An 11,662-nucleotide genomic window follows, 5' to 3' on the forward strand; every position below is an offset into this window, starting at 1 on the left:
AGTCCCAAACCACTTTGCTTAATCAAAATCAGATGACTGCTTATGGTTTTGGTAAAGATGATAAACGGATTTGTCAGCTGTAATGTACAAGAGCAAATTTTGTCCCATCTGTTTCCTTAGTTATTTTATAATAGAGAACATCTTGAATTTTTGGCTTTCTTAAGCAGTGTCTGATGGCAAAGTATGAGGTGTTAAAGCACGGAGTATACCTGTCTCATTATATTCCAGTTTGTCCATTCAAAACTGAAGTCCAGATTTCCTTTGCTTTTTTGTAGACATTTTAGCTGCTGATCTGTTCCCCATGGTTCTAGAGACAAATAATTTTTCATTTAAAGGAAATTCATGATATTTTTTTACTCCTCACAGAATGTTTGAATATCAGTCACTAGTATTAACCATACCAATGTATTTAATTATCCTGCTACATTGTTTATGACTTGGGCTTTGAATATAGAATAATAGAATAGTTTGGGCTGGAAGGGACCTTTAAAGGTCATCTAGTCCAACCCCCCTGCAATGAGCAGCGACATCTTCAACTAGATCAGGTTGCTCAGAGCCCCGTCCAACCTGCTCTTGAATGTTGCTGGGGATGGAGCATCTACCACCTCTCTGGGCATCCTGTGATGGTGTTGCACCACCCTCATCATAAAACATTTCCTCCTAATATCTAGTCTTAATCTGCCCTCCTTCAGTTTAAAGCTATTGCCCCTTGTCCTATTGCTGCAGGCCCTACTAAAAAACCTGTCCCCATCTTACTTATGAGACCCCTTTAAGTATTGAAAGGCCACAATGAGGTCTGCCTGGCACCTTTTCTTCAGGGTGAACAACTACAACTCAGCCTTTCCTCATAGGAAAAGTGCTCCATCCCTCTTTAGTGCCCCTCCTCTGGACTCTGCTCCAACAGGTCTGTATCTTTCCTGTGCTGGGGACCCCAGAGCTGAATGCACCACTCCAGGTGGAGTCTCATCAGAGCAAGAATAGAGGGGCAGAATCACCTCCTTTTACCTGCTGGTCACACTGTTTTTGATGCAGCCCAGGATACGACTGGCTTTCTGGGCTGCAAGTGCACATTGCTGGCTCATGTCCAATTTTTCATCCACCAACACCCCCAAGTCCTTCTCCACAGGGCTGCTCTAAATCCATTCACAACCCCGTCTGTACTGATACTGGCGATTGTCCCGGGTCACGTGTAGGACCCTGCACTTGTCCTTGTTGAAGCTCATGAGGTTCCCATGGGCCCACTTCTTGAGCTTGCCCAGGTCCCTCTGGATGGCATCCTGTCCTTCAGGTATATCAAACTCATCACTCAGTTTAGTGGTGTCTGCCAGCTTGCTGAGGTTGCGCTCAATTCCACTGTCTGTCATTAACATATTTTATTTCTTAAAATAACATTTCATTAGCTGCATTACAAATTAATGCTAAAGACACATGCATACAGAATTAGAATTGGAAAAAAATGTTTTGACTACTTGCCAGGTGGATGTAGGAGATGAGAACTTCTGAAAAGACCCATTTTGGAGGTCATTCTGCATGGATTTTTTTCTTCAACTCTTACTATGTGGTGACCATTGCTAATTTATTTTCACGACAGCAGATAGAGTAGCAGAGTAATTTGGAAAGAAAGTAAAGTTTTTGTTGGTTTGTTTTTTGTTGTTAGACCAGTATGATGGAGGTATGCTTTTCATGTATCCTGGTTTTATCTGGAATAGAGTTATTTTTTCTTTCTAGTAACTGGTACATTGCTGTGCTTTGGATTTAGTATGAGAATAACATTGATAACACAGTGATGTTTTGGCCATTGCTGAGCAGTGCTTACCTTAAGTCAAGGACTTCTCAGTGTCTCATGCTCTACCAGGAAGCAGGTGCACCAAAAGCTGGGAGGGAGCATGACTGGAACTGACCCAAAGGGTCCATACCATGGAATATTATGGTCAGTAAATAAACTGAGGGAAACTGGGGAGAGTTGGCCAGAAGTTGCTAGTCACTGCTGAGGGGCAGGCTGTGCTGGGGGTCAGTGGGTGGTGAGCAATTGTTGCGCATCACTTGCTTCTCTTGAGTTTTATTCCTCTCCTTCTCTCTTTTTCCTTCTTATTACAGTTGTTACTATTCCTATTGTTATTATTTTTATATTTTATTTCAATTATTAAACTGTTCTTATCTCGACCCCTATTTTTGCAGATTTTCCTCCCCATCCCACTGTGGGGAAAAGGGGGATGAGTGACCAAGCAGCTGTATGGTATTTAGTTGCTGTCTGGGGCTAAAACACAACATCAAATGACACTATAAAGTCAGTAGCTTAAGTATAAAGTTATTGCACTTAAGTATAAAGATGCCCACAGCATTCTTTGCTTTCCGTAGGAAAAAGAACAGTTTACTTTCCCAAGAGAAAATAATAATATTTAATTGACTCTTTGTTATTTTTTGTGTTCCTTCTTTTTATTTCTTGGAAATTGCAGTGTGCCAGCATTTGTAGAGTGAAGTTTTCTTTTTTCCATAATTGCTTATCCTCTAAAATATATGCAATCTCCTAGTATATAGGGAAAAACCCCACATTCTGAAGACTGTTTCTACTATTAGTACTGTTATTAGAACTTCTTCCTGTTTTGTTAACTACTTCCGTTATATTTTGCTGTCTTAAAAGGCATCTGGACTAAATATATGTATATTTTGTTGGGTATAGGTTCAGCACAATGCAGATAAATCTACTACACTGAAACTAGCAGACTTTGGCCTTGCAAAGCAGGTTACAAAACCCATATTTACAGTGTGTGGAACACCAACATATGTTGCCCCTGAAATACTTGCTGAGAAGGGTGAGTGTATATATTTACAATTTTTCATAAATCATACAATTACTCTGAAGTTTCTAATCATGGAAATATTCCAGAATGTTTCAACCTACTGGTAAATCTTTTCAAGGTAGGAAGTTGGTTAGCAGTGTAATCTGGGAAAGGAAAACTTTTAGCTTTTAACAAACACGAGCATGAAATCAGTTGTGTTTGTATTATTACTGCCTATGTGAATATAACACTGACTTCCAAGCAGATAAGCCATAAAGTATAATAGATGGTAGTTGCTGAAGTGGGGAAGTGACCAAAAGTTCATGGTGTAAGTTAGGGGTAGCCAGCCCCATTTCATGACTGTAACCCAAAAAACTTTCCAAGACGCCTAATGATAAGAAATCATTGCAAACATGTATGTTAAATTTATATAACAAGCCAAAACATGTTTCACATCAGAGGGAATTTTGCAGATTTCATATGTAAAAAGATTCAGACCTGGAAAGAAGTCAGTTTTGTTGATGACTCAAGTAAAGCTATTTCTGGTTTTTGTTCTGTGGAGCTGGGTTGCACATCTCCAGTTATATCCAGTTTCAATGGAAACTTGGCACTCTTAGTGCTTTTTTGAAGGGAATCTGAGGAGAACTATTTTAGAAACATGTGCTCTGTTTTCTCAATTAGTCTCCAATTGACACTGGCCTTGTGAGGCAGTGTTTGTGAAACATGTTGAGGAAGAGAGACACTTTGTGAGAGCTGTAGTTAATCATAGGCAGCTTGTAAGCATGGTGTACCAGCCACTTATTCTTTTGTTGACCATGTCTTTTTGAGGAACTGAGCAGAGATTCTGTGTTTCTTTTTCATTCTATTTCCAAGAAACAGTTCCCTACTGTGAGATTTCTTTCTAAAACAGAATGTATGGTTTGTCTCTTCTTCCTTAGGCTACGGGCTTGAAGTAGATATGTGGGCAGCTGGTGTGATCCTTTACATTCTGCTCTGCGGTTTTCCCCCTTTTCGCAGTCAGGACCGTGATCAAGACGAGCTGTTTCAGATTATACAGCTGGGTCACTATGAATTCCTTTCCCCTTACTGGGACAATATTTCTGCAGGTAAGATTCTGCATTTATACCAGATCTAAGTGACAGTCTTCTTCCCTGGAGTGGGGAAATCTCTCTTTTGCTCAGGACAGTGAGCTGAATGAACGTGGAGTGTCTCACAGGTCTCTCTTGTGTGATTCTGTGTTTGATTTAGATATGAACTTAGTCCTCTGGTACTATCAATGTCTGTGTTTCTGAATATTAGCTCTGAATGTTTTAATGGATTGCTCCCTTTCTAGGCAAGAACAAGGATTTTTGTCACCTTGCTTATATGTCTCTGTAGAAAATAATCTCAAGAGTTACATTAGATTGTAAAGATATATGCAAATATCTCAAAAGCTGAGAATGAAATCCTTGCCCTGCATCCTTCTAGTGTGGATTTTCTATTGACATCAATGGGGTCTGCGCATAGCTTTTTCCTTCTCATAGGCTAGTACAGTGTATTTTGTGCACTCATCAGAATCAGAAACTCTAAAACCCTCTTGCATCCTGCACAGTCTTTTAAAGAACATATTCCACAGCATTTTACAAGTTTTATGCTCGTTAAGGGATGAGATACTCAATGCACAGGTGATTCCTGTTAATCACCTAGCCTGATGCCTTCAGCATGCTTTAAAGATTAATTCCCTTCACTTCCTCCTCTCTTTCTGAATGGGAGAATGACATCAGTTATGGAGATTTAATATCTCCTGTTACTAATTCTTAATCCAGTTGTTAGAATATTTCCTGAGGATAGTCACAAAGGTCATTATGGTAAAACAAATAAAAAAAATAAAAAGGACATTTTTGTGTAGGTATAACTGTCAGCATCACAGAATGGGTGAGGCTGGAAGAGACCACAGTGGGCCATATGGTTCAACCACCCTGCTCAAGCAGGATCATCTAGAGCACATTGCACAGGACTGTCACATCACTGTACTTCACCCCTCTCTCTCCTTTTCTTTTTTTCCATAATAGCAGCGAAAGACCTCATAACCAGGCTGTTGATAGTGGATCCCCTGAAGCGCTACACAGCACGTCAAGTACTTCAGCACCCTTGGATCAGAACAGCTGGAAAAACTAACAGCAGGAATTTGCAGAGGGAAGTGACAATAAATATTGAGCGCCATTTCCGTGCCCAGCGCCGAAAGGAAGTTGCTGATGAGAACACATGAAGTCTATTCAAGCTTATTTAGTCTTCTTTTTATTGATTAACAAATCATTTATGTTTTCTTTTCTAAATGAATTGGAATTTTAGTGTATAGCTGTTGGTGGCTATTGCCATACCTTTTTTTTTTTTTTTGATTCTGAGATTCAGAAGGACAGAGATCAAATTCACATCCAGGTGCTCTGTTGATAGCAGTTGGGACTAGAAAAGTCCTGGAGGGTGTCTTATTTTTCTTTAAATACTGATTTGGGCTCTAATATATGTTTTAGATGACAAATGTTTGCTTCTGTGGCTGACACTAGCGATGAGTCTTCTCTCATCCTTTTTGTATGATATGTTCCAGGAGTTTTTTGTTTATAATGTTTTCAAAATAGCTGTCTGCATATACATCTTGCACTAATTCTTTAAACTGTATTTCCACTAATTCCCTCTAGCCACAGAGAAAGAAGAATAAAAAGTAAATATGCTCTTTAGCTGTAGAATATATTAAATAACCAGCCAGATACTATATTTATGAAGTTGTGAGGGAAGAAAAATCCTTATAGACTAAATCTGATGTTTTATGATATCTCCCTTGGCAAAATCTCTCGCTGGTTGTTCTCAGGGTCAGGATAACAGATGGTACAATGTTTCTGTTAAATGATAATGGTGCTGTGTGGTAGGGTAGTTTCATTTGTTTTTGAGAAGTGGGAAGATATCATGACTGATACCTTTTCAAGACTGTGATAATAACAACTTTCAGAGGGCTTTTCTTCCTACTCTGGGAAGTAAGAAGATGAGCATTTCAGAGGGCACTTTGGTTCTTTTCCCAAAGTCATAATTATGGAATGATGACTCAAGCATTTTTCCACATTCATTTTTTTCCTGGGAGCCGTCCATGTGCATCTGTGACTCTTCCATGCTGATGGAGAAGAAAAAACTGGGAAACTATGACTAAAGTTAACCCTTGCCTTCACAGTTCCCCTTTCATCAACACACTTTACAGTTGAATTGCTTTTATACACTTTTTCAGTGTAGTTTACCAATTGTTGGGGTTTTTTTCCCCCCTCTTACCCTCCCTGGGGCCTCTTTCTCCTTGCTTCCATGAGAATGGGCAATGGGATGAAATTACACTAAAGTCCAACTTGAGGAAAAGCAACTTGTTGGCTATGGAAAGGTCTCCCAGGGGAAGTGTTAGATGTTCTATTACATGTAGGTTTTTTATGTTTTTATTGGATGTAGTTTTAAAGAAATCCTGAGGGGAAAAATACTGTCCAGAGAAGGGCCGTGACCTGGAACAGCTTTTGAATCTCAGAATTTTTGGTTAACTAATCAAATTCAAAAAGCACTTGAGTTGTCCATTTAATAATTCTTTGCCCACGAGTTCCGTGTGCTAAAAAATAATATTGATGTTAGAATATCAGTGGTGTTAGCATTGAATACACAGCTTTGAGAAATGAATAAGAGTATTTTCCACTTGGAGAGCTGCTGCTCTGCTCATGTATTTCATAATGAGAAGTGTCAGAAGCATTTCAGAATCAGTGGAACATGTTCATAACTATATGAACCGGAATATTATTTTTGGTGAGTGTTAATATTTTGTGCGAATTTTCTGAATAACCAAAAAGCGTAGGGTGCTGTCATCATACTTCTGTTTCATCTTGTACTGTTCTGCTGCAAGAATGATATATGAAAATAGAGACCACTTGAATCTCAAAGAAAAATGGCAATTTAAATTGAATTGGCTTATTTCTAATATTTCTTGGAATAAGACTTGCTGTGGAGTTCAAGAATTAGTGAAACAAACTAATTAAATCTTTACTGTATGCCCAAGTGGTAGCTATATGATATTTCATACTTCTGCTTTGGAGACTCTGACTCAGGAAGACTTTTCCTATTTCTGAAAAGAAGAATGGATTTAAGTGCTTCCCTGAGTTAAGGTTATGGTGTAACCTAATATTCTAAACGCATTACATGTTCTTTAAGTACTAGTAATAATGTCTCATCTGTTTATTTAAGTCTATTTTGATAGGAAACTGTGGAAATAATAGCTTCTGATGTGCAATATTATATTTTGTAATTATCTTATTTTTAATATAGTTGTTTAGGAATAAAGTTTGAAGTGACAAAAAGCATATTTAATTAGCAATGAATCTGAAAGTTTGGAGATTGTTATAAGTTGCCTTTTTCACCTCTAAGAACCTGTCTACAGCCTTATTCATAGTGCAGAAGACAGAGAATTTGCTTGTAATTATTATATAAGTAATTATTTTTTCAATGATTTTGTTTTTCTTTCAAGTTCTCTGGGTTCCAGACAGACTAAACATGGATTGTGCTGGGTAGTCACTGCATTGCATCTTTAGGTATAGATGCTGCTGTGGCGGCACTAAGGCACTGGTTTGTCAGTGTTGCTAATAGACGTGTGGCATTAGGCTCTCCTTCTTCAGGTTGGAGGCTGAAAAAGCTTCCAGGTGCTTCTCAGGGTTTTTATCTCTTTCTTTCTCTCTCCTACTTATATATTCCTTCTTTTCTCTCATTGCTTCCAATGTTCTTGCTCTGCTTCTGTGCTGTTATAGGGAATTCAGGTCCCCAAACATTATGGTTTAAGTTATTTGTAACAATGAGAACCCATATGATTTTGGAGAGTTCACCCTCGAGCATTGCTTGCTGATGTTGAAAGTAAATAATATTGGAGAGGACTCAGACAAAAAAGTGTGAAAACCCCTTACCCGTCTCAAAAATCTTCAATGTCCCCTCATCTCATATTGACTTTTCTCAGGCTTTTCTCTTCCCACCGTGTGACATTTCAATGCAGACCTCATCGTTATGCTCTGTAAGACAGTTTCTAACACATGAACCAAGTTCACACTTTAGGATGAAGGAATATCACTGTTCTTCCTTTCCTGTGATTTTTCTAATGTGTACTGTCTCCTTGGGTTCTGGAGCCATCTTCCCCTTATGCTTGCACTTCTTGATTGGTTCCTCTGTGTGTGGGAAGTCTGAGGAAAGTCAAAGCTGGAGGAGATTAAAGTCTCAGAGAGAGCAAGTTCTTGCTGATTTGTTAGGAAGAAGAAATATCCCTCCTTGCGTTTCCTTAAATCTTTGTGGATTAGGCTCTCCTTTGGCTTTATAGTCCACTGAAAGTAAAATAAGTTATACTGTCCCCAGATCTTTGAATGCTAACAATGAAGAAAGTTTGAATATACCACCAAGAAAAGGAAAAAACTGAAAAAGCTAAGTGCAAAGTATGAATTACTATTGCAGACCTCAATAGGAAAGTTCCACTTCCAGAGGATTTGCTAGGTCTAAGGCAATAGAAGGGAAGAACTTGTTTGTTTCCTGTGAGCTTTTGCAGATCAGCTGAGTAGGAATCCTTTCATACCTCTTAAAGGTGTTGGTTGATTCCTATCTCACAGTAAGTGGTTGAGTTCTAGTTATTCCAGGGTTATTTCTTTGCTATCTGGTATTGACTATTCAAAAATTTTTCTCTCTTTGCAAACCAGAGGCTCTCCATCATTTATAATTGTTGATTTGGCTATTCTCTAGTTGGTTGCAGCTTTTAAGCATACTTGCATATTTTCGTACCCTAACTGTAATGTGTCTCGGATTTGTGAAGCACAAAGATCCAAACACATAGAATTGAGTCGTCAATATTTCATTTCATAGTGACACACATTCCTCGAGTTGCTTTTTTTTTCTTTTAAATTTTTTAATTTTTTATTTTATTAATGGGTCAGAACTTAAAATCACAGTCAAGGCCTTCAACTATGATAGTAACAAAAGGGGTCACTAAGGGATAGTTGGGGTTTTGGTAAGGATGTGCTACTCCCAGGGGTCAGCCAAAGAGTCCTGTGAAGCACTTTGAGTATCCTTAAAAGCCAGTGTTACTAGCTTTGTGCATCATAAACTTTCTTTGACTGTGTTAGAAGTCTCTGAACATTAAATCCAGGCTTTTAATGACTGCCTGTGACTGACAAACTAAGTAATAACTCTCTCCGGTGGTGTGCTCTCCACTGTCAGAAGATAAAGTTGTCCCTGAATATCTCCTCCATTTGTCCACTAAGGTCAACTTCTTCACTTTCCCATATGCTGTTACGTTTCATTGATCCTAGACCTCACCTACCTATTTTCTATCACCTATCATCTGCCTAATGTCATCTACCTCTTATCCCCTTGGATGACTCCCACTACTGAAAGATGGTGAAATCTGCACGTGTTAATGTTTTTCTTTAGGAAATTCTGGCCTTAGAAATGGGAATGAGCAAAAATTTTTGAAAGTATTTAGGCATCTAAAGCTGTGCAAAAGACTAGCATTTCACATTGCATAGTGCATAACCATCTGAAATTGAATGATGGGAATTTGGTTGTTGCTCATATCTTCAGTTACCTATTATTTAAAAATGTCTGCCCAAGAGACTTGTGATTGAAGCTTGGCAGTACAGCAGAAATAGTTTCCTCTGAGACCCAGATACTTTAACTTCTTTTATTCAGGGACCTTCTTCTTCATCTAAGATTGTTTGGCTGCTGTGTGGAATAGCCAGACTCAAATACCATTAAATCTACCACCTCTGTTCTGACTGGTGTTACAGGTGGATTTCCCATATCTCCGTTACTGCTATTTTTGGCTGTAGGGTGAAAGACGGATAGTGGAATGTTTTCCTTGAGCTTGGGCCTTTTGGGTTATGGTCCTGTCGTAAATGAACTTCAGAGTCAACTGTTTACTTTTCTGCAAGTATCCAGATTGGGGGAGGTATATGGTCTGCTTGAGAATGTAGTAAATTTGCTGTATTTATAAACTGATCTTCCCAAAGACATGTAAGTATCACTCTGAAATCTTTCTCCTATAATTTCTTCTGTCAGCTGGATTTCTTTTAGTTTAAACAATATATGGAAAATGTTTTTATGTTGCTGCGCATGCATTTTCCCGTCCTATCTAAGTCCACCAGTAATACTTTACTGTTGACATCCTTGCTCCTGAAAGGAATACGGGCACTTTAACTGGGCTGACAGTGCATATTGCCACTGTTTGTTCTACAATATGGTTAATTTGTAACTAGGCTGAAGGTGTAATTTTCTAAATTAAAATACATTATAGATTTCAGCAGAAAAGTTGTTATTCCTCCCTCCCTTGCTCCCCCAATAAAGACAAAATATATAGTGGATGTATGTTTCAATTCTTTCCAATAAATTGGGAAACAATTGTGTGGTTAAGTTGTGGTTTGGGTTTTTTATTTATTTATTTTGGGTTATGTTTGTTTGTTAGTTTGTTTGGTTTTGCTTTTTGTGTGATTTGTTTTTTATTTTTTATTCTATCTCTTTGGGAAATGCTTGTTTTAAAAGGTTTGCAATTTCAGTAAGTATTGTGTGTAACATCATTTATGAGTCAAAGAACCCATTCTAATGCTGCAGTCCTTTGAATACTTACAAATGTGTGTTTCTTTACTGCTGCATGTAATCTCATTAAAAACAACACAAATCTTTGCAGAACTGGGGCTAAGATTCATTCTCCCACCATTTTTACCCCCCGTACTGCATTAATCATATTTGCTATGATGTTAAAGCAATCATGGCAAGCAGATCTGATTTCATCGAGGCTTAATGCACACAGAACTGATTTCTCCCATCATTTATTCTTGTTCTGTGAAATTCAAGTTTGTTTAGAAAAAGATTTTACTTTCTTTGTGGAAACCAACTTTCTAGTTGAATTTGAGTTGCTTGCAAATGTGGCTTTTTCAAAGGACACAGTTTCTTAGTACCTTGCGTATATTTCTGTTCTGTTATTTAAAATAGCATTTTCCTACAGGCCTGCAGTATCATCTGAAGAAGTGGAAATATAACTGTGTCTATTATATTGATGGTGTTTTTGAAGAAGTTACCTCCTCCTCATGTGAGCACATGTGATAAAGTGGCTGCCAGTGAGAATGCTTATTGCATATTGGTCCTTAAAGACATCACAGCCTCTTCACTACTCTAAGAATAACTATAACCTGTTTGGAATGACTGACTTTTATGATAATCACGCAAATTTATTGCACTGCATTTTGAAAATTTGTATAGGCAGCTAATTAAATCGAATTTAATGCTTTGCTGTTACAAGTGGGATTCAGATGTGTTTCCTGTGTCAGAAGTGGTTGAAGGCAGTGTCCAGCAGTGCAATAAATTTGGGTGATTATCATAAAAGTCAGATGTTGTATTCCCACAGAATTTTATCTTTTGAAGTTAGAATGGTTTTCATAATGTAGCAGCTGAAAAACAGAAAAAGTAGAGCTAATAACCTTTAATTGTCACCAGAAATATATTTTGTTTTCTGAATTCAGAAACTGAAGAGCTGGAAGCATTTAAAAAATTTAGAGAAATGCAAGATGATTCCCATAGTGTTTCAGCAATTCAAGCAATAAGAATACTTGACCTGGTGAGAAGAGTGAGCCATGAAGCACATTGCTAGGGCTAAGCAGAGGCTGCAGCAGGAACTGTTTGAGATTGCTATGTTGGATAAGGAGTGCAGGTCTGAAAAAGGGCTGCTCTTTCTAATCAATGGAAAAATGTATTGCATCATAACCAAAAGGTTATTCCTGTATTGTCATTGCTGTCTTAGTGAAGCTTTCTAGATTTCAGTGACAACCACTGTGTTGTAACAAGGCATTGCTAATGAAGAGCTTCAG

General features: G+C 38.1%; 1 protein-coding gene across 1 annotated transcript in view; it reads left to right on the top strand.

The window, feature by feature from the left end:
• The window catches only part of DCLK3 (doublecortin like kinase 3), a 31,424-nt gene extending 21,173 nt beyond the window's left edge, over positions 1-10,251 (top strand). Inside the window, exons 3-5 of the mRNA XM_027675702.1 lie at positions 2,681-2,813; positions 3,719-3,886; positions 4,832-10,251. Coding sequence (XP_027531503.1) covers positions 2,681-2,813; positions 3,719-3,886; positions 4,832-5,028 — 498 coding nt within the window. The 3' untranslated portion in view covers positions 5,029-10,251. The remainder of the gene's footprint in view (positions 1-2,680; positions 2,814-3,718; positions 3,887-4,831) is intronic.
• The last annotated feature ends 1,411 nt before the right edge of the window (positions 10,252-11,662 follow it).

The sequence above is a fragment of the Neopelma chrysocephalum genome, unplaced genomic scaffold (genome assembly GCF_003984885.1).
Source record: "Neopelma chrysocephalum unplaced genomic scaffold, ASM398488v2 Primary Assembly neopelma1_26, whole genome shotgun sequence".
In the NCBI taxonomy this organism is placed as follows: Eukaryota; Metazoa; Chordata; class Aves; order Passeriformes; family Pipridae; genus Neopelma; species Neopelma chrysocephalum.